The 23,683-nt window shown below is 45.6% G+C and overlaps 1 protein-coding gene and 1 long non-coding RNA gene across 3 annotated transcripts in view; one reads left to right on the top strand and one right to left on the bottom strand.

The window, feature by feature from the left end:
• Positions 1–291: 291 nt before the first annotated feature.
• On the bottom strand, positions 292–5,027 carry LOC138430210 (uncharacterized). The gene is made up of 2 exons (XR_011253065.1): positions 4,471–5,027; positions 292–2,023 (listed from the first exon to the last, which is right to left on the bottom strand). It is a non-coding gene; the product is annotated as an uncharacterized lncRNA (long non-coding RNA).
• SH2D4B (SH2 domain containing 4B) overlaps positions 4,775–23,683 on the top strand; it is an 80,424-nt gene continuing 61,515 nt past the window's right edge. The window contains exons 1-2 of one of the 2 annotated variants that reach the window (XM_069572241.1): positions 5,864–5,952; positions 6,064–7,097. In XM_069572241.1, the coding sequence (XP_069428342.1) occupies positions 6,818–7,097 (280 nt within the window). In that variant the 5' untranslated portion in view covers positions 5,864–5,952; positions 6,064–6,817. Of the gene's footprint in view, positions 7,098–23,683 lie in introns of both variants that reach the window. The other variant, XM_069572242.1, reaches the window with a different exon arrangement.

Here is a 23,683-nt window from a genome sequence, read left to right on the forward strand (position 1 = left end):
CTGCAACCCTGGGCTCTGAAGCTATAATCACAAATGTGTGTGCCTGTGCTTTTTATTTAACATCAGCATTGGTATTCTCAACCTGTACTCCACCGTGTACTCCGACCCCAGCAATTCCATGGTGGGGAAAGCCCCAGGCTCTGCTCATGAACTCTGCTAATACCTGGCACTCGCGCCCACATGCCTTCCACTACTATGTCCCTTAATGGTTCCTTTTTGTCCCTCCTCTGCCCTGGCAGAGTTAAAGTTCACTTTTTTTTTTTCTTTTTTAAATAAACCTCACAACAAGCGTTTTATGAGTTAAATCATTTTGATGAAGATCTGGGGCAGAGTGGCCCGCCGTCTCAGGTGTGTGGCCGTCGCTTTGCTTCTCCCCCTGCCTCCTGTGGGCTCAGAGATCCTGGTTTTCAGTCCTGGAGCAAGTCAGCTCACCACAGCTTGGCCTCCCAAATGTGCATATCTAAACCTAGCATGGTTTCCAGAAGTTCATGGGCCGCTCCTTTTTTTTTTTTTTTCAGGATTTACTTATTTATTTTTGTATGTGCAGGATTTTCGCTGCTGTGCGGGCACTTCCTCTAGCTGTGGAGAGCGGAAGCTGCTCTCTAGCTGTGGTCCCCGGGTTTCTCACTGCTTTCTTATTTCTCTTGTTGCAGAGCATAGGCTCTAGGCACGTCCGCTTCACTAGTTGTGGCTCATGTGCTTAGTTGCCTGCGGCATGTGGGATCCCAGTTTCTGGACCAGGGATCAAACCCATGTCCCCTGCATGGGCAGGTGAATTTTTAACAACGGGAGCACTAGGCAAGACTCTGTGCCTTTCCTTTTATTAGGACCTGTCTACTCTCTTTAGAAGGCACTGGGGGTTAAAATACTCTTTATCCTGATACAGTAGGCTGGGAGCACCCTACACATGATTTTCCTAGTAATATATCACGATTACCCTTTTATGCCAACAGATATGCTCAACGTCAGTTCTAATGTCTGTATAGGATTTCATTCTATAGACTCACCATGATTTATTAATCTAAGCTCCTTTTATTGAATCCACCTGTTATTTTGAAGTTTCCCACGATTATGACTAATTACGCAGTAGTTATTCTTTTGCATGTCACAGAAGCCCTAAGGTCATGACCCTTGAGGGCTATCCTGGTACAATCACAGGTACCAAGCAAGGATCTGGCTAATTGTCCCAGCTCTGTTTATTGAATAAATAGCCATCCTCTCCTTCACCCTGTTATTAGGTGTCAGTTGGGTCACATTCTAATTATATACGTATTTGGATCTGAGTATGGGCTGTCTCAGGTTTCCCTGCTGGCTCAGTGGTAAAGAATCCGCCTGCAATGCAGGAGACTGGTTTGATCCCTGGGTTGGGAAGACCCCCTGGAGAAGGAAATGGCAACCCAGTCTGGTATTCCTGCCTGGAAAATCCCATGGACAGAAGAACCTGGCAGGCTGCAGTTCATGGGGTTGCAAAAGAGTCAGACGCAGCTTAGTGATTAAACAGCAACAACTGGGCTTTCTTATTTCAATCTATCTGTTTTTGTGTGTGTGTGTCAGGACTGAAATGTTTGTTTTAGAAGTCTGAATACTGGCAGTAGAGAGTTCAACATTCCACTGTATTTTCTAGACCGTTCTCATCTGTTCATTCATTTGGCTAACTTGGGAAACACTTTACCAAAGTGTCTTGCCCACATACCAGTTAAATTTCAGGTTTGGCTTGAAACTGTAGAAATAGATGAATTATTTGGGATTGTATTAGTTATGCTTCGCTGCAGGACACATTATCCCAAAGTTCAGCAGCTTGAAATAGCACTTATCCATCTCACACCCTGTCTGAGGGTCAGGAAACTAGGAACAGCGTGGCTGGGGGATGCTAGCTCAGGATCTCTCGTTAGGTTGCAGTGAAACTGTTGGCTGCGGCTGCAGTCTTATCTGACCAGATCCTCCGCCACTCACGTAACTCTTGGCAGGAGACTTCAGTTCCTTGACATGTAGGTTTTGTAATGCGGTCTCCCCAGAGTGAATGCTGAGAGAGAGAAGAAAAGAGAGAGAGGAAGGGAGAGAACCCGAGGAGGAAGCAGAAAAATCTTTTATAACCTAATCTCAGAAGTGACAGATGGTCACTTCTGGTGCATGCCATTATTGATCACACAGACGACCCTGGTATGTGTGAGAGAGGCCACCCGAAGTCACGGATACCAGGTGTCCGGGATCATCAAGAACCATCTTGAGGTGAATACAGAGGTGAACTGAACATGCTACGCCACTGCAGCTGTTCAACTGTGAACGCGGTTTGTCCCTACACCAACTCGAATCCTCGGTGTGCTCTCAGCGAGGATTTTTACTTTTTTTCACATAGGTCCACACAATGTTTGTTAAATTTATTCGCAGTGTTTCATATCTGGTTCCTATTGTGAACTGGATGTCTTTCATATTGTATTTTCTAAGTGGCTGTTGCACTCATACAGGGACACTATTGATTTTTATGGCCATGATTTTTCAGGGGAGCTTAAGGGGTAACAAAGCAGAAACTCCTCTAGACTGTCACTGAGCCTTTGGATCACAAAACAGAGACCAGATAAGATCCTAAATGTGCTCTTGGGACCAGTTTCCCCAAGTGACTGCGTGCCAGGGAGGTGGGAGGAGAATGTAGGGAAGGTCCTCCTGCAGTCTGTCTTTACGTGGTGCTCAGGGCTGCCTGAAGTCAAGATGATGGGGTTCTCTGACCATGACTTGACTCTGCCTTTAAGGAAGCCCTGTGGTCAGGGCCTGGGGGGAAAGCCAGGGCAAGTGGCCAGTCCACCTAATGCCCCAGAGACTTAGCCCATCTGCCCACGACTTCCAGGTATGAATCTCCAATAGCATCTCCCCAGAGCCCTGTTCTGCAGCGTTTACACAGCCTCTGGTCAATTCCCACATGAATGTTCCATCATCCATTCTCATTTCTAGTAGCTACAGTGTTTATCCAGCACCTGCTGCACACCCAACAGACCTCTCAGCACTGGGGATCAGCAAAGCAAGTGCCCTTGTGATGCTTGTTACAAGTAGGGAGAGAGAGACAACACCAAACCAACTGTAAAATAGTCTTTAACAGAGTAAGTGATATGGGAATAGATAGAGCAGAATAAGGGAGGCTTCCCCGGTGGCTAAGCAGTAAAGTTTCCACCTGCAGTGGAGGAGATACAGTAGACACTGGTTCAGTCTTTGGGTTGGGAAGACCTCCTGGAGGAGGAAGTGGCAATCCACTCCAGTATTGTCAACTGGGAAATCTCATGGACAGAGGAGCCTGGTAGGCTACAGTCCACGGGGTCACAAAGAGTCGGACATGACTGAGCGTACGCGCAACCAAGGAAGGGTCGGGAATATAGACGAGCTGAAAGTTTGAGCAAAGACTTGAAGCGGGTGAAGGAGCTAGCTGGGGCCTGGGCAGAGGGAACAGCCAGTATAAGGGAGGGAGTGTGTATTTGCGGAAAGCTGAGAATGGGGGTGCTGGGTAACAGGGACTTTGGGAGGGGTGTAGCTGGGAGGAGGCAGATTCTGTAAGCCTTGGACTTCGAGTGAAACAGGAGCCACTGCAGGGTTTCAAGTAGAGGAATGATGTGATCTACATTTTAAAATGGTTTTAGATGTAAGCAGATGCCTGATAGGAAACTCTGGGCCCTTGGTCCCCACTGGCCATGCTGCTACAGTCCTCATCACCCCCCTCATAGCCTTTGGCCAGAGTCCGCTGACTTCTCCCAACCTCCTGCTCTTCTGTCTCAGAGAAATGTCTCCAAGCCCTTATGCAGTTCAGGAACCTCTGGTGACAGGAAGGATTATCCCTGCCAAGGTTCTGGCCTTCCTGCTAGGACGGTCTAGCTTTGTCAGCATGTCCCTCTTTGAGGGTGGGTGCCAGTGTGGGCAAGAGTGTGCATGTCCTGTCCTGTGTCCAGAGGCCAGTTTTCTTGGGGCACATTCCAGCACTTCTCAAATATATTTATTTCACTCATAGTTATTATATATCTTACTCACTGTATAAAGCAATACAGAACGGTCTAAAGTGGGCTTCCACCCCCTTCCAACAAGAAGGCAAGGAACCATGTGCGTCTTCTTTCATATTCTTCCTTTGTTTACACGAAAACAATCAAACATAGAATTTTAAACATGGATTGCACCATGCACAATAGTCTGAGTGTCACCTTTCCATTTTTCTGCCCTGGACATTTTCCTCGGCCAAAGCAGACATATAGACTCCATTCTTTGTGACAAGAGTCGGTGTTCCTCATTAGGCCACTCCCCACCCCACTGAGGGACATTCGGGTGGTTTCCAGTTACTTTCGTAAGAACATTGCCTACGTGCACCCTGCCCCCAGAGGGAACTGCGTTAGTATGCAAAGTTAAACACATCACATCAGCCGATGAAAAATGAAAACAAAATAAAACCAGTTGGAAGGCGGTAAAGGGCCAAGTGTAAATACCCCTGGGACTCCTCACCTGGTTCGTTTCCAGTCGCTGGGCGCTGTCTCGGCGGGAACTGCCACGGGCTCCTTTGGTCTGCGCTGCCGCCGCCTTAGCGTCCGGGCTCTGGACCGCCGTGGTGAACTAGAGCAGCGCGCCAGCGGCGGGAAGGGGTCCACCGGCGCGCAGACCCGGGGCCGTCCCGGCGCGCTTGGCCGGCGCTAGCTGCTTGCTCTCCTGTCTGGCTCTCCCACGGGCAGGCGCGCCCACTCCGACTGGCCGTCAGGGGGCGCTCCAGGCCGAGTCTAGTGGCCTCCTTCGCCCGGGGACCGCGACCGGCGGGCGGAAGCCAGGCCAGAGGTGGAGCGCGGAGCGGGGCCAGGCAACTCCCACCCGCGCGGGCCCTAGCACGTCTTTCCGGAAACCCGATCCAGCCCGCGCCCTGGCCGCGTTCCACGCTCGGCCTCCTGCCCCATTGACCTGGGATTGCCAGGGAGCTCTTTGCCCGCTGGGGCACAAAACGGGGCGCTAGCGTCGTCCTTCCCATTTGGCTACCACCCACCCGCTCTCAAACATATCACCACCACAAGGATGACACTATCACCGCTCTGGCCGGAGGACCAGACCGCATGCCGACGGCAACCGGCCCGTCCCAGCAGCCCTGTGCTGTGCCCACTCTCTGCCCTCCCTGAGTGGGGAGGAGAGAGAAGAGGGTGGGTGGCCTCCAGGACTGCAGCGCTGCATGGCAGGAGCCTCTGTGTGGGGCCTCCATGGTCTGGGTCACACTGGGACAGGCCAGCCAGACCTGGGGAGGGGCAGCCTGGCCCTCATACTTCTTGTGACGCCCTGGGCATAAAGAGCACCCGCTCACACCTGGGTGCCATCACTCTGGGGTGCCTGACCCACCTTTAGTCCTCTTGGGGAGCGAAGAGGATGTGAAGGTTACCATCCCTCCCAGGCCATAGTGTCAAACTCTGTTTTCTCCTGCTCAGGCTACAAACCATCAAAATCTTCATAGTATCTGCTGCTGCTGCTGCTGCTGCTAAGTCACTTCAGTCATGTCTGACTCTTTGCGACCCCATAGACGGCAGCCCACCAGGCTCGCCCATCCCTGGGATTCTCCAGGCAAGAACACTGGAGTGGGTTGCCATTTCCTTCTCCGATGCAGAGAAGTAAAAAGTGAAAGTGAAGTCGCTCAGTCGAGTCCGACTCTTCCAGACCCCATGGACTGCAGCCTACCAGGCTCCTCCGTCCATGGGATTTTCCAGGCAAGAGTACTGGAGTGGGGTGCCATTGCCTTCTCCGTCATAGTATCTGGTGGATGTCAAATTTGAAAATTAGATGAAGTCCCCAGATGGCAGCCTGTGGAGCGGGTAGCCAGAGGCAAGTATCTTACCTTCTCTGAACCCATTTCCTTGTCTAAATACAGGGGCAGCTGGGAGTAGCTCTGAGTGCCTTTTAGGGTGAACTTTTGATCTCAGCATGAGCAACATTACCCATCCTCATGGCCAAAGACAGGTGAGTTCCCTCCAAGCAGAAAGCAACATCCCCCCTCTGTCCAGGATGCTTCACATCAGGGCATGGCGAGGATGGAGAAAACACACTTGTATTGTTTGTGATCATGTCCAGATACTTGCAACAACAACAACAAAAAATGATCAGCAGCGACCACAATTGACCCCAGACTGAGCCAGCCCATTACAGGAGAAAGGGAGAGGATATCTGCTTCCTTCACGTCCTTGAATCCTGTGATCGAGCCCCACGGGTGTCCCTACTGATTCCATTTTGCTTTCTTCCTTAACTGCAAGCCAGAAAGAAGGGTAGATCTCTTTTCCTCCAAGGCAGAGTGTTAGAAGCTTTATCTCAGTCGGCCAACGTCCTGGAAAAGAGGTAGACTGCCAATGATGGAGCAACTAAAGCAAAAGACTGCGCAACCTAGAAGCTCCTGGCTGGCTCCTCTGGCCTGTTTGATGTTGACTCAGAAGACATGGAATTCATGGGCAAACCTGCCTCCTCCTCCTCCTCTTACCTTTGGAGGAAAGATCGGTTCCTGGTTGGCTGGGGCAGTGTCATTGATACAGCTGGTGTCATCGTTACCTTCCACTAACAGATCACTCGACACCTGCTGGGCCAGGCAGGGCCAGGCCTGGGCATTGCCTGCAGAGCTGGAGGCTTTGGCTCTTCCATCATCTGAGAGCCCAGGGGAGGCCACGACCCAGCCTCTTGGGGACCCAACAGAAGGACTAGACTGTTCCAGGTGCCGGATCGCCATTGCAGGTCTTGGCTGCCTCTTTCCTTCCAGCTGCCTGATCCCTGTTGTTGTCCCGAGCAGAGGAAATGAGTTCGTCGTCAGCTGGGAGCTGTGGCAGAGTAACAATGCTGCATGAAGAAGGGGCTCTGGGAGTGGCTGTGGCATGAGGAGCCCCGGGTGAGGAGTGGCCTGGGGTGTCCTGCTGGCGAGTGCATCCCAGGTGGCGCCATGCTTCAGCAGATCCTGCATGACATGTACATCGACCCCGAGCTCCTCGCTGAGCTCAGTGATGTGCAGAAGCACATCCTCTTCTACAAAATGCGCGAGGAGCAGCTGAGACGCTGGAGGGAGCGTGAGGCTTGGGAGGCCCTGGCCCAGGTCGAGGGCCTCAGGCCCCCCAAGGTCAAGCGAGGTAGGTGGCTGGGAGTAACCCAAGGCCTGAGCCCTGGCCTCCTGGGAGACGGAAAAGTTGAGAATATCAGGCTGCGTTCTTTAAACTGTGTACTGATGTGATGAGGGTCAGGGGCTTGAAACCCTTGTTCTGTGAGCATCCTATCCCATTAGCCTGGGAGTCTATCTTTTATGCAGGGCTCCAAGGCTGCACAGGGGACTGCCTGGGGACCCTGACGGCATGGACAGAGGGCAGGCTGCAATGGAGACACACCGTTCCTTGCTCCCTTGCAAGTGCAGCTCAGTGGCTCCAGCACGGTGCCCCGTGGCCCTCCTCCCTGTCCTTGTGTGAGAGGATGCCTTGGGTTGTGCTGGAGCCCCACTGGGCCTCTGGACCTGCATTAACAGTGAGTAGCCCCAAAGGTAGTAGCAACTGCAGATGAGAAGCAAGGCTTCATCCCACATCTCAGGTATTACCATGCAGTGAGGTGCCAGTCACGGCTATGGAGCCTGTGAGCGAGGGCTCATCTGAAGCAGGCAGGCTGCTGAGGTGTGCGGTACTCGAGACCCTGCTGGGGAGGGCCACTGCACGTGGCTGCTGCACTTTACCATTCACAAACCCGTTCGTCTTCGCTCTCATTGGCTGCCCACAGCAGCCCTCCTCTCAGCCTCTATACTGTTGACCAGAGTGAGGTGTAGACTCGATCAATTTGTGAGTTTTCAGTCTAGGATAAGGTTCTGCCTCTCGATAGACATACAGGCCCCTCGGTGACCTGGCTCCCTCTCTTCACTCCAGGCTCACCATTAGCCCCTGCCGTGTTCTGCAGGCCACACACACCTGCACCCATCTGGCCATCTTGCTGTGGCCTCTCTCTTTACACACTCGATTCTTCTCTTGGGGAATGTTCTCCTGCCTTTATCCTCCTGACAGACTCCTGCCTCTTGCAGTCTCTCGGGGATGCTCCTGGCACAGAGAAGTCCTTGCTCCTTGGTGACTGCTTGGACCCATCCCTGCCCTAGCACTGGCCACACTGTCAGTGTCTTTGGTGTTCTGCTTGCCTGGCTTTCCCAGGAGACTCAGAGCTCCGGGAGTGAGATCATTCTCCATTCAGTCTTCCACCCTTGGGTCTGACACAGAGTTGTCACAGGGTATGAAATCCCCATTTTGAGCAAGACATGGTAGGACCCCCAGGAGGCAAAGCTATGAATTGGCTGCCTGTGGCTCGTGCCAAGGCTGGGAATGCACTGGCAGCTTCATCACTGCTGGTGAAAAAGACAGGCCACCTTCCTGCCCCACCCGCCCAGAGCCCTGGGGTCGCATGTTATCGATACTGTGACTCTTCTGGGAGGAAGACAGATGCCTAAAACTTTAACTACAAAAATATTTTTACTACGATTTGTCACACGTTGACATCTACATTTTTGTGCATAAATTATACATTAAGCTCATTTGGTTTCTGGTGCAGAAGACTCTTTTCCAGATAGTTAATTTTCTGATTTATAAAGAATGGAGACAAGGAGGAGTGTGTGTATTCCAGGTCAAGATCCCACTCAGATCTCAGCTCTTTTCTGCAGTCCCAGAGCTATCTGGGAAAACCTCCGGGAAGCCCTGGGGGCAGGCTCAGCCCCAGAGGCTGAAGAGCTTCTTAGTCTGGGTCTGGGAGCACATTGTCTGCTTCTCGTCCTGGAATCTTGAAAAAGGGTTGCAACAACCACCCCACCTGTCCGAGACCTTTAGTATTTACCATGTGTTTGCCCTCACTGAATGCCCCCATAGCCCTGTGACCCAGTCTCAGATGAGGAAGCCACAGCCCAGTCCTCCAAAGTCACCTAGCTGCTAAGAATGGAGTCGGGATGAATATCCTGCGACTTTGACCTTGGTCCAGTGACTGATGTTTTCCTATTCATTCACTCCTGAACTCAGTGCTTCAATTCAATGGATGATCTGTGCATATATTCATTTGTTCATTCATACCTTTAGCCAGCATCACTAAGCTCTGATCTTGGTGAACGTGGATTCAGCTCTTGAATCCATGGGTAAACAGATCAGATCCAAGAGGGCATACCCACTGGAGTGTCAGGAGTGAGACTTGGGAAAGAAGCAGCCATGGGGTGGCTCAGGGCAGGGTGTGTGGGCACAGGCTCTATCAGCTGGATCTTTTCCTTCCTTTTACAGACACTTCCTTCCCAGCTGGTGCCTCCCTCCCTCCAGTCTGTCCTGAAGGAAGCACCTGCTGCGTCCTGCTGTGTGTGCCAGACTCTTGGGATTCCTGAGCACAGCTTAGTTCCCGTCAGCCTGGAATGACCTCGTACCTCCTCCTGCCCATTGATCCCCCAAGCCCCATTGGTCCCTGGAGAACTCCATCCCACCCTCTCTCTTCTGAAGACACTGCTCAGCTCCTAGCAGGCCTGACCTCACTGTCCCTAGGACTCAGGCAGGGCAAGGTGCATCCTGACCCTGAGAACGTCTCTGCTTTCCCATTGCGCCTGCAGAGGGTAGGGATAAACACTGGTGATATGGATTATTCCGGTTTACAGAAACTCGGTAGTTGTTCTGGTCCTGGGAGGGTCCACAGAAGTGAGCTGGGCTGGAAGAGGATGGTCATGGCTGGGCTCATCTCACCCCCCGATCATGCAGGTGTATCTTTTTGGTTTTGCTTTGTACTTTGCTGAGACACTTCTGGTATTCTGCCCTGTTGTAGAAGATATAGACCCTTAGCCTACGATGTTTTCCCATCTCCCATCATATTTACTAGTTTTTCACGTTTCTGGCAAAATTTGATGTCTGATGGAAATTTGTGTTGTTTGTTGAGACTCTGGGAAGGCATGTTATGACATTATATTCTTCTAGATTTAAGCCACGGCCATCAAGCATGATGGTGACTGCAGAGGCTCACATGTGATGTGGGTTCTTGCAGCTTTCACAACCTCATGTTCGCTTCTGGGTTTTCTTGGGGCTGGAGCTGTGTGTCACCTGGGACACAGGACTCGGGACACGTGTTCCTACCGCTGCAATCACACAGGAAGCCTCTCCACCTGGTCTTGCTGGTTCTGGCCACAGTTGGCAGTTCCTGTCAGTGTTAAATTGGTTCCTCCGTGACCATCTCCTTATCTGTCTGGACATCCTCTTCCTGGGGTCCAGACCTCTTCCCCCACTCTCCTCCCTGCTCTTTCCTTTCACATGGCTGACACTGGCCACACTGCAAGCCAGATCTGCGGCTTCACAGAAGTGCTTTATTCTCGCCCACACAGCCAGCCTCGTGCCTGCCCCTCAGTCCAGCCTATGGGAGACTGTAAGTCTGGCTGTCCAGCCCGTACTGCTTCCATTCCCCAAGGGTCAAGAGGCGACTCCCACCTCCCAGGCCCACCTCTCTCTGTCCTCCCATCCTATGCCACTTTTACAAGCAGCCCTGACCTGGGGCTAGAAGGAGACACCCGATCCAGCATCCCGTCTCAGCTCTCAGCCATTCCCACTGCGCATCTACCCTGGACTTGGTGCCCAGGTGGGCCTGGTCCATGCTCTAATGAAACCTGTGGGACACAGTCTTTCTCCCTGGGCATCCACCTTGTCTCTGTTTCCTGGGAACCTTCCAGTAACCATGGCAACCTCCCCTGCTGGGCCTAGACCCTCCTAGCTTCAGTGTGTCCCCTTTCCAGGCATGGGAACCTGTACTAGCCTGCAGACATTCCCAAAGCATCCGTCTTCTCAGTGGTCACCCTGTCTCAGGCTCATGCCCTATGACCTTTCTCTGCAGAGCAGCCAAAGTGCCCTTTCAACACATTAAGCTCAGTGATCTCCCTGCCCCAGTGGCTTCTACTGCACTCAAAGGAACACAAATGCTTCTTGAGGGCCTCTACTCATTCTCCAACCCAGTTTCTACCCCTTTTGTGTCCCTCTGCATGGAATGCTCTTTTCCCAAATCCTCATGAGCCTGGGTTCTCCTCTTCGTTCATCTCTCAGTTAAATGTTGAGCTCTTCACTGTCTCCTTGCCCTCAAGGAGCCCCACCCTTGTCTTTCTTAGAACATCCAGTCTGACTTCCCTTAAAGCACTTTACCTCATCTGAAAATACCGTTATTTTTTTTTTGGTGGTAAAATATACACAACATAACGGAGAAGGCAATGGCACCCCACTCCAGTACTCTTGCCTGGGAAATCCCATGGATGAAGGAACCTAGTGGGCTGTAGTCCATGGGGTCGCTAGGAGTCGGACACGACTGAGCAACTTCACTTCCACTTTTCAGTTTCATGCATTGCAGAAGGAAATGGCAACCCACTCCAGTGTTCTTGCCTGGAGAATCCCAGGAACGGTGGAGTCTGGTTGACTGCCATCTATGGGGTCACACAGAATCGGACATGACTGACGCGACTTAGCAGCAGCAGCAGCATACACAACATAAAGGTTACTGTTTTAACCATTTTAAAGTGTGCAGTTCAGTGACATTTAGAATATTGTGCATCACGTACATCACCCCAGAGGAAAGCCCGTATCCATTACTCGGTCATCCCCCATCCTTCCCTCCCACAGCCCCTGGCAAGCACCAGTCTGCTTTCTGTCCCTATGAATCCGCCTTTGTCGTCATCGTCTTCTTTTTCTCTCACGTCTGTTTGCTTGTGTGTGGTCTGTCTCCTCCATTAGCCTGCGTGCGCCGTGCCAGCATGGCTGTGGCTGCGTCGTGCCCGTCCTAGCGAGTGAAGCAAACCTGAGGCTCATGGTCGGGGCCAGCTGCGGGCGGGGGCTGCTGGGGCCCTGCTGTGCCTGGCGTGTCAGAGGGGCTTGACTGAGGAGACGGGTATTACAGGATTTCTCTTTTGAGTAGAAGGCTGTGAGCTGTGGGATTCCCAGGTGACTCACTGATAAAGAATCTGGCTGCCACACAGGAGGCATGGGCTTGATCCCTGGGTTGGGAAGATCGCCTGGAGAAGGAAATGGCACGCCATTCCAGGATTCTTGCCTAGGAAATCCCATGGACAGAGGAGCCTGGTGGACTATAGTCTGCGGGGTCACACAGAGTCGGACATAACTGAGCAACTGAGCAAGCACACCCACGTTGTGAGCTGTGCAGTGTGACCTCTTCCCTAGATGTTGAAAATCTTCAGTAAAAGTCCAACAGTCTCAGTGTACTTGTGTTTTGTGATATATATTGTAGAAGCTGAACCGCAGTCTGTAATATATGGAAAGTGTTAGTCACTCAGTCATGTCTGACTCTTTGTGACCCCGTGGACGGTAACCCATCAGGCTCCTCTGTTCCTGTAATTCTCCAGGCAAGAATGCTGGAGAGGGTAGCCATCCCCTTACCCAGGGATCTTCCCCGCCGAGGGACTGAAGCCCAGTCTCCTCCGTTACCTGTGAATCCTTTACCACCTGAGCCGCCCTTTTCACTCGTACTTACAACTCATTTCCTTCTCATTTCTTTTTTTTTTTTACCATACAATTCACCATTTTATTTTTTAAATTCCTTTTAGGCTCTACATTTTGGGTCTATGATCCATAATGAGTTAATTATGATTAATCTGAGTTAATCTTTGTGTGTGGTGCAAGATGTGACCGGTTGTTGTTGCTGTAATTTTGCATAGAGGTATTCAAGTTTTCTAGCCCCGTTGGTTGTTCTGTACCGCACACCTTGTGGGATCTTAGCTCGCCAACCGGGGGTCAAACCCACACCGCTTGCATTGGAAGGCGGAGTCTTAACCACTGGACGCTGGGTAAGTCCTTCCTTCTCATTTCTTTTATTAGGATTTTGACTTCGATTTTTAGGTTGACTGACTCTGCTTTTTTCTCTTGTATCTGCCTAATGTTCATTTCCTTGTATCTTTTCTTTCCCCCCTCCTTTGATATTATCACTTTTTTTAAAGGGGGTCGATTGAAAAGTGTATATTAAATAGCATATATTCATTTAAAGCTTTAAAAATATATATTTGAGCCCATTTTATCTTTATCAGGAATGAAATGTTATAGATTGAAGATGAGAAACAAGGATATTTTAATATCCCTCTCCATGGTTTTGTTGGTATAATCAAGAATTTTAGATTGATTTTGCTTAGTTGTCTTTCAAGACTCATTTTTTTATGCCAATAGTGGTTTTATAATCAAGTCATAACAACAATAATTACTTGGACACTAACTCCACTTTGTACTGCCAGTTCTCCACATTTTTTCCTCTGAGGGGAAAGTGATAAATATTTTATCCCCTCTCTGACCCCTTGTACAAATGATTTGGCCAACCCAGTAGCACACCACTCACTGTTTGGATTCTCAGCACGTCACACAGAAGTTATTAAACATCAAGGGAAATCCATGTTTGAAGCTGTCTCCTGCCCCATCCCTGTTCTTGCTGTCATATTGCAGTGGGCATGCTGATTTTCTTAAACTCCCTTTTAAAATTTCTCTATTAGTTCCAAAAGTTTTCCAGTAGCTCCACTTAGAGGACAGTGAGTATGTAGGAATGCTGGGAAATCAAGGGCAGGGAAGCCCTGGATTTGGAGACTGTAACTCTTTGGGGGTGTCATTCTGCTTCCCTTCATCTGGGGTGATGCAGGGGCTTTCTGGGTGGCGGTGGGGCTGAAGTGCGCAAAGCTCTCATGCTGGCCCTGGCCGGGGGCCTCTGGAGCCCCCTGGCTCTCTCCCTGTCCTCCTGGCCTTCCCTGAGCCCAGTCCAGGGTTCTGACTGAGGCAGCTCTGCCAGAGCCCTCGGCTCCCTGTCTCCAGCATTTGCAGAAGCTGCAAACCCACAGACTCGCCAGGTGGGGAGTGGGAGGAGCCAGGCAGAAGCTGCTGTGGGAAGATGTGGGGGCGCTGCCTTAATCACTTCTGGTGCCCAGCACGTGTGGGTGTCCCCATGGGTGAGGGTGCAGTCTTGTTGAATGTGGACAGAGATCAGCCTTAGACAGAGCCCTCAACTGTCAGCTCTGAGCGTCCTGGATCTGGCAGACAACTGAAGGTATGACCTTGTCCCATTGAAGGTTTTAGAGAAGGGGTCCTGAAGGGGTTTCTGGAATGGAGGCTCAGGTTCTGGAGGCTGAGGAGGAAGGGCCACGATTGCAGGAAGAATGAGGCCTCAGAGCAGCTGCTTTCTCTGGAATGAAGGTGAACTCACCCAGATGGAACGTCTCACCTGTCCTGGGCCCATGAAGTGCCTATTTATCTCACCCCCTTAGGGACCTGAGATTGGGTCCTTTGTGTTTCATGAAATCTAAGATGGGCAATTGAAGAGTTACAGCCCCCAAATCCAGGGCTTCCAAGCCCCTAATTCCCCAATGTTCCTACAAACTCATTGCCTTCGAAGTTGAACCTAACAGAGAAATCTAAAAAGGGAGTTGAAGAAAATCAGCATACCCACCTTAGATTCATGAAATCTAAGATGCCGGAGCTTGAAAGACACTATTTTTATATACTACTAAGAAAGCTGTAAGTGAAACCATGATACACCATTGTTTCTAAGACACATCCTGATTTCAGAAACTTTAAGATGTGTGTCATCAAATTAACAAAATAGGTTATTATCTCCGTTTGAGTTGAGGTAGAGTTAGAATCCAGGTCCAGGCTTGTTGGGGCTCCAGGTCCCCACACTTCAGTGCACAGCATCTTCCTCCTTCTCACAGCTACTCTTATGGTGAAATGACATATTCCAGGTGACTAAAGACCAATGCAGAAAAAGCAAAACAAAATTCTAGAAGTAATCAAAGGAAAAATGAGAGCATATTGGGGAGAGTGAAGGCTTTCTTAGAATAAGACACAGCAAGAAAAATAAGGAAAATAAAGATAAATATGACTAAATTTAAAAAAATCTTAATAAAAGGTACCAAACTGAGTTTAAAAAGAAAACAAAACAGGTGAGATAAATGAGAGGAAAATATTTGCAACATTTGTAACAGGCAAAAGACTTGTATCCAGAGATGAAAGAAACTTCCCCAATCAGCAAAAGAAAAATAGTAGAAAAATGGAGGAAAGATATGAACAAGCCATTCACAAGAGTGCAATTTCAAATCCACAATGACCATGTGGAAAGGTCTTCAGCCTCACTAGTAAAGTATGTCATTGCCAATTAAAACAATAATACTGGCAAAAGTTAAGAAGTTTGATAGTAGTAATGTTGATGGGGATCCTCCTACAAGGCTAAAGAGGGACATATAAAGAGGCAGAGAGCTTCTGCAAGTACCCAAAGAGCTTGGCCCATGGGGATGGGATTATCCTGCCTGCCTACCCCTCACCATTTTCCTGGATGCTGCCAAGCGTCCATGGGCTGTATATTTTTTTCTCTAGTTAAAAAAAATTTTTTTTTGGAGTGTAGATGATTTACAGTGCTGTGTTAATTTCAGGTGTACCACAAAGTGAATCAGTTACGCATACACATGTATCCACTTTTTTGTAAGATTCTTTTCCCAGATAGGGCATTACAGAGTGTTGAGTAGAGGTCCCTGTGCTATACGATAGATCCTTATTAGTTATCCATTTTATATGTAGTAATGTGTGTATGTCAATTCCAGTCTCCCAGTTTACCCCACCCCCTCTTTCCTCCCTGGTGACTGTAAGTTTGTTTCCTGCAGCCCAGGGACTGATTAAACAGATGGAGTTTTGCTCAACTCTGGCCTCTCCTGCCTGTTGCAGGACCCCAGCTGGGCATGCCAGGCTGAGCTGCTCGGGTTGTGTTTTCTCCCCTCGCTTGAGAGGTGTTCATGCCTGCCACCTCCCTTCTTCCCTATCCACCTCACTGCTTCCTCCTCTGCCTGGAGGTCAGCAGGGGCAGTTTCTGAGAAAGGCCACCACCTGGTTATCTCGTGACTCCCTGTAACCTGACGCCAGGTCTCAACTCTCCTTAGTGGAGTCATGCTGAAGTAGCAGGTTGCAGGCAGCTGCCGGCCCCTCTGTTATCTCTCGGAGTGGCTAGTAGCATCACTGCTTTCCAGGTTTTCTCACATTAAAAATTAGCAAAGCTTCCTAGGATTCTCTCATTTGAAACCAGATTTTGCATTTAGCTTTGGGGTTTAAATTCTTCAGGTGCATTTCCGCACCTGTTTCCCACCTGTCCTTTCAAAATGACATGATTTGGGGTCTCAGGGAGCATTTATTTTTATCTTATCATCGCATGGATATGCTTATTATCTGGCCACCATGGTTGGGTTCCCTATACATTCCATAAATGATTTCAAACGTTTAAAACTTGTTGTTTCTTTTATAATGGCGGAGAATGTAGTCTATCCAGGTGAGTGCTCTGTGAAAGAGCACTCACTCTTGGAAGAAAGTGTTCCAATATAGTGTGGACTGTTTTACAGATGTCGGTTAGGTTAAGTTTGTCCATATCTTGTTTAGACTTCTGTACCTTAACTAATTTTTAAAATTACCTTATCAAATAATTACCAGGAGAGTTTTTTCTTGTTGTTGTTGTCCAGAACAGCTTTACTGAGACATAACTCGTAAACCATACAAGTCGCCTGTTTAAAGTGTACACAAGTTTCCCATTTAATGTGTACAACTAAGTGGTTTTTAGTGTATTCACAGAGATGTGCAGCCCTCACCACAGTCAATTTTAGAATATTTTCATCCCTCAAGAAAACCCATAGACTTTAACTAGTACCCTCCAGGCCCCTCTCTCCCCGCTCCAGCCTTTAGTAACCACTAATCTTCTTTAGAATGGGCTTCCCTAGTGGCTCAGAGGATAAAGCGTCTGCCTGCAATGCAGGAGACCTGGGTTCGATCCCTGGGTTGGGAAGATCCCCTGGAGAAGGAAATGGCAACCCACTCCAGTATTCTTGCCTGGAGAATCCCATGGACAGGGGAGCCTGGCGGGCTTCCCAGGTGGTGCTAGCGGTAAAGAACTTGGCTGCCGGAGCAGGAGACATAAGACACACAGGTCCGATCCCTGGGTTGGGAAGATCCCCTGGAGGAGGGCATGGCAACCCACTCCAGTATTCTTGCCTGGAGAAGCCCATGGACAGAGGAGCCTGGCGGGCTACAATCTATAGGGCTGCAAAGAGTCGGACACGACTGAAGCGACTTAGCCTGCAGTCTTATTTAGGTCTCTGGATTTCCCTATTCTGGACTTTCATATGGATGGAATGATATAATATGTGGACTTTTGTAACTGGCTGCTTGCACTTAGCATAATGTTTTCAAGGTCCATCCACAATGTAGCGTATATCCGTATGTCATTCTTTTTATGGCTGAATAAAGATTCCGTTATATAAGATTCCATTATATGAATGTATCACATTTTGTTTATCCATTCATCTCTTAAAGGATATTTGGGTTTTCACTTTTGACTATTATGAATAATGCTTCTGTAAACACTCACGTGCCAGTTTTCGTGTGGAGGTATGTTTTTATTTCTCTTGGGTGTGTATCTATGAGTGGGGTTGCCAGATCTTTTGATAACTTTATGTTTAATAACTTGGGGAACTGGTAGATTGTTTTCCAAAACAGTTGCACCGTTTTAATTTTCCACAAGCAGTGGATAAGAGTTCCAGTTTCTCCACACCCTCACCAATACTCATTATCATTTATGTTTTTGGTTAAATCCATCCTGGGAGGTGTGAAGTGTTATGTCATTGTGGTTTTGATTTGTATTTTCCTGATGAGTAAAGATGTTGAGCATCTTTTCTTGTGCATGTTGGACAACTGTATATCTTCTTTAGAGAAATGTCTAGATCCTTTGCCCATTTTTTGACTGAATTGTCCTTTTATTATTGAGTTGTAAGAATTTTTATGTACTCCAGACACAAGTTCTTTATCAGATATATGATCTGCAAATATTTACTCCCACTCTTTGAGCTGCCTTTTTACTTTCTTGATGGCATCCTTTGAAACACAAAAGTTTTAAGTATCAAATTTTGATGAAGTCCAAATCGTATATATATCTTTTGTTGCTATGCTTTTGCTGTCGTATCTAAGAAACCATTGTCTAATTTAAGATTATGACGATTTATGCCTATATCTATATTTTCAAATTTGTTAATACAGAATAGTATATGATATTCTCTTTTATTTATTTATTTGGTTTGAGCTGTACTGGGTCTTTGTTGCTGCACGCCAGCTTTCTCTAGTTGCAGAGAGTGGGGCTCCTCCTTGTTGTGGTTGGCAGGCTCTCAATGTGGTGGTTTCTCTTGTTTCAGAGCACAGGCTCCAGGGTGTGGAGGCTCCATGGTACAGGGGCTTAATTGCTCCGTGGCATGTGGAATCTTCTGGGTCAGGGATCAAACCCCTGTCCCCCGCGCTGGCAGGCGAATTCTCACTCACTGTACCACCAGGGAAGTCCTTGAGACTCTCTTTTAATCCGTTCTTGTTTTACACTCTCTTTTTTAATTCCTAATTCCATATATATATTATATATACACATATATAATATATGTATAATATATATATTTATATATATATGTTTTAACTTAATTTAAGCATGCTGGGTGGTTTCCTAGCATATTACATTTTTGAAAGAACAAATGTTTGGTTGTATTTATAATATATATGCTGTATATTCACTAATATTAGTTTTTTCTTTGGTAATTCTTTTCTTTTTATTTTCTTTTATTAATGTCTTAGATTGAGAACTTAGTTTATTCATATTTCATCTTTTTTAAAAAAGGAAAGCCTTAAAAATTCTCACTGTAAAATATTTAAACATATAGACAAAAATAGTAAGTAGTGTAATATGTACTTATGGACCCATATTACTAATGGTTAACATGGTGCCTTCTTTGTTTAAAAAAAAATTCTTTATTTGGCTGTGCCGGGTCTTAGCTGCAGCATGTGACATAAATTTAGTTCCTTGAACAGGGGTCAAACCCAACCTTCTACTCTGGGAGTGCAGAGTCTTAGCTACAGGACCACTAGGGAAGTCCTACCTTCTTCGTTTTTGTTAAAATATATGTCACACTTTAATATCTTTCTAAAATTTCACTCCTCATCACTCTCCCCATATGCAAGTCTATTATAAATACAAAATGTATCATCCTTATATCTTTTCTGTACTTTAATATATATTTTGTAAGCAGTATGTTGCTTAATCATTATATGAATGACATTATATTATATGCAGTCTGAATTTAATTTATTGGTTCTGCATTTTTTTAAGAGATATGTCTGTGGTGTTCAAACCTATTTATTTTTCTTGCTATGGAGTACTGCATTATAAAAACATACCGAAATGTATTTATCTGTTTTTCTTTACTGGTCATTTATGTTGTTTCTGATTTTTAATATTTTGGACAATGTTTCCATGAACCTTCTTATTCAGGTTTTTCTGGGCACATGTTACTTGGAAGTGCTTTGTAATAATGTGTAGCATGTTTAACATTACTAAATATTTGCTGAATATCATCAAAGTGATTGTATCAGTACCTTCTACCATCAGCAATTTATAAGAATTATTGTTGTTCCATATCTTTTCCAACAAGCAGACTTTTTCATCAGACATTTTTATTCTTTCCAGTCTTGTAGGAGTGAAATGGTTGTATTTTTTCATCATCATATACTCACAGTAAAATTGATGGTGGTTTCACTCCTTGATGAAACAGTAAACCTTATTGTTTTATTGTGTGACAAACTGGAAGGCTGCATAAACCATTTCTGCTGCATACTGAAGTATGATGGCTGTCCTGAGGAAAAGCAGTATGTGATTTTTTGAGTTATGTGCTGAACTAGCCTCTTTTTTCATGGAATGCTATTTTTATTTGAAAGAAGAATGACAAACTATGTCTTTTTTCAAACTTGGATATTTGAAAATTAATAAGGTGACTCTGTCACTTCAAAGAAAACAACTGATAAAATTTAAGGCAGTGATAAAATTCCAGCTTTCAAGCAAAAATTAGAATTTTTGGAAAACTTATATCAGCCACAATGGGCTTATTAGATTTCCAATATGTAGAGGCTTTTCTTTGAGGTTTGAAGTGATATTAACAGACATGATTTTATGATATTGTAAAATAAAACAGGTCCACATATGGAAGATTTGCTTGACTCAGTGGATCAGTGTTTTCCAAATGAACAAAAAAGTTGCTAAATCACGCATGAGTGAAAAATCCTGTCAAAGTGCAACATAAACCAATAGATTTTAATTTTCTTTTGCTTAAAAAATTTTAATTTTTAATTTTGAAGTAACCTTAGACCTATAGAAGTTGTTCAGAGAATTTCCCTTATACTCTGCATCTAGCTTCCACTAATGGTGACAGCTTATGTCACCATGATACACTGACCAAAACTAGGAGATGAACATGACCTATGAATTTTAATAGGACAAAGTACAATAAATTTACTGATATTGTTTCAGGTTTCACATCACAACAAACATTTAAGAAACTACCACTTTAGTTTTGGTGTGGTATAATAAAAGATTATCTATAATAGATGAAAAGGCATGGATTTTTCTCTTTTCTTCTGTCTCCTATTATATATCTGTGTGAAGTCAATTATTTTTCATATGCTTCAACTAAAATTATGTATTACAACGGAGTTCAGCTGCTTTCTATTAAGCTGGACATTCAAAGGATTTGCAAAAATGGAAAATGAAACCGCTCTCCCAATTAAATATTTTTTATTTTAGAATATATAGCTATTTTTTAATAAAAAGTATTGTATATGTTATTAGGTAATGGATTTGCTATTATTTTATCTTTTTTTGATCATGCCCGGCAGCATGTGGGATCTTAGTTCCTAACCAGGGATTGAATCCCTGCTTCCTGCAGTGGAAGCACAGAGTTTTAACCACTGGACACTAAGGAAGTCCTGATATGTTATTATTTTAAACAAATATATATTACAATTTTCTGTTTTAATTTTGAATATGCTAAATATTGATAGGTATAAGCCACATAAACAAAAATTCTTTGAGATGCTCAATATTTTTAAAGAATATAAAGGGGTCTTGAGAGCAAATTATTTGACAATAGTTGCTTGAAAGGATGCATAGTATGTAATGAGTTGACTTTTCTACAATGCACCTAGACTGCTCCTATCTATATACCATTCTTAGGGAACTGAGAAAAAAATCACCATTCAAATTATGTTTTATAGGGCTTATTTCTCTCACAGGACTCTGGTAAAGAAAGATTGTTCTAGACATTAATAAGTTAATACATGTAAAATATGTTGAACTGTGAATAGCATATAAGCCTTCAGTATATGTTAACTGTTATTATTGCTTTTATTAATTGGTGCAGTTATTTGACAGTTGTGCACACTCCAGTATCTTCTCTCAGTTGGTTGCTGATTTTTAATTGTCTTTGCGGTATTTTTTTGCATGAGAAAATTTTAAGCCTGAATATGTATTCAAATACATCAACATTATCTCATATTCTTTTTATGTTTCATAGAAGAAATTCTTTCCTTCCCCAAAGTAATATTGATACACTTTTATATTTTCCTCTATAGGTTTCTAAATGTTCCCTTTCACAGAGTCGTGAAATCACCTTTGTCAAGGTCATTGGTGATCTCCATGTTGTTGAATCCAGTGGTCAGTTCTGTCTTCATCCTGATGACCCATCAGTAGCCTTTGACACACTTGACCTCTCTTTAATCCCCGAAATGCTTTCTCCTTTGGTTTCTGTGATACTGGGCTCTTTCTGTTGTTCTCCTGCCTCACAGGCTTCTTTGTCCTCATCTCCTTAGGGGTCCTTCTCCTACCTACATATTGGAATGTGCTGGACTTCTGCCTTCCACCTCTTCTAGTTCCTTCCTATACTCACTCTTTATCTGCTCTCATCCAGCCTTACGGCTTTAAATATCTATACAGTGATGCCTGTAAAAAATTATATTTTAGTTCTAGTCTCTCCTCTGAACTCTTTTGTTCGATTGCCTGTAGGATCTCTAATAGACATCTCAAACTTAACTTGGCCCAAACAGAAGTGTTGATTTATCCAAGCTATTTCTTTCATGTTGTTCCTCTCAGTAACACCACCTTTCACTCCATTACTTAAGTGGAAACATTGGAGGTTTCTCGTTCTCTTTCACAACTCATATCCCAAATTTAAGCAAATATTGCTCTTTGCTCCAGAATATATCCTAAATCTTAACCACATTATACTTCTTCCACCAGGATCATCTTAGTCCAAGAAATGATTACCTAGCCCCTGGACTATTACCGATGCTCACTGTGCTACCGGGTTTCCTTGTCCCCTGGCTTCCACATAACGGGGAGAGTAAGCATTTGAACTATCGATGAGATTATGTCAGTTTCCCCACTTTCCACTTGTCATGACTTCCCATCCCACTTAGCACAAAATCCAGAGTCCTTACCAGGGTCAACAGTGTCCAATGCGAGGGTCGCCGAATGAACTGAAGCTGATGCTTCTCCAACTGCATTTGCGATTTCCCTTCTTGCTCCCTCTGCTTGCAGCCATTGTCACCTCCTTGCTGCCCGTCGAGCTTGCCGAGCACATCACCAGCACCTGATTTGAATCCTCCTCCGGCCCCTGTCTCACCTGGAGAACTTTGATTCCCCTCTACCCTGTAGGAGTCACATTCCTGGTGACCACCATCTCCTTCCGGAACCACATGGGAGCTGAGGCTTCCACCCTGCAGACTGCTTCACTTCTGTTTAGTATGAGTCTATGGAGGTATCTCTTGTATTCCTATACATTTGTTCTCGTCATTTTGCTTCTATACTGTTATGTGTTTGGACAAGAGAGTTTTTTTCTTAAACTTTTTTTCAAATTTTAACTTTTATTATTTTGGTTGTACCACGTGGTTTGTAGGATCTTAGTTCCCAGACCAGGGATTAAATCTGGGCCCTCGGCAGTGAAAGGGCAGAGTCCTAACTATCGGACAGTGAAGGAATGTGTGGAGAAGAAAGTTTTATCTTCACTGGGACATCAAAAAGAAAAGGCTTTAAACCTATAATTTTTCTTTTGAGCTTACTGTTACTTGTACTCATTTTTTTTTTTGCTACAACTTTTCCCCTTGATAATGTATAATTTCAGTTTTCATTTGCCCTAAGATCCATGAGTTCTCTAGGAGTATTTTCTTGATGGCTATGTCCCCTCATTGATTTCTAAATTTTGTGTCATTATTAGAGAATATGGCCTATAACATTTTTCTCACAGATTGCAAGATCAGAAGAATAAAAGTGTATTCTTAAACTTTAAGGAGGTAAAGTTCTATAGTTGCTAAGTAGGATTTATTGACTATATTACTCAAAAACTTCATATTATTAATCTTTAAAAGCTATTTGACTTGCCAGCTTCTGAAATAAATATTGTAGAACTCTCCACTATGGCTATATACACATTTTCAAATTCTCTTTGAGTTGTTAGGAGTTTCTGTTTTATGCAGTCGTCTCCTATGTTGTTTGTTGTATAAAGTTTTATGACTGTTACAGCTTCTTTGTGGGTTGCCTCTTTTATTATCACATCATATTCTTTGCCTTGTCTGAATGTTTGTCCTTGAATTTGCTTTGTCTGACATTGGCACTTCTGCTTCCTTTTTGCTTGCCTTTGCACGGTCTATTGCTGACTATTTTTAACCTTTTTTTTTTTTTTACGTGTGTGTTATATTTAAATAGTACAGGATTGGATTTTACTGTTTTTTTTTTTTTTGCTTGGGAGAAGCAAGGATTTATTATTACTTGCAGCCAGTAAGGAGAATACTTGGCGTTTCCCAAAGCAGTGTCTGGATTTTACTTT

The sequence above is a fragment of the Ovis canadensis genome, chromosome 25 (genome assembly GCF_042477335.2).
Source record: "Ovis canadensis isolate MfBH-ARS-UI-01 breed Bighorn chromosome 25, ARS-UI_OviCan_v2, whole genome shotgun sequence".
NCBI classification, from domain to species: domain Eukaryota; kingdom Metazoa; phylum Chordata; class Mammalia; order Artiodactyla; family Bovidae; genus Ovis; species Ovis canadensis.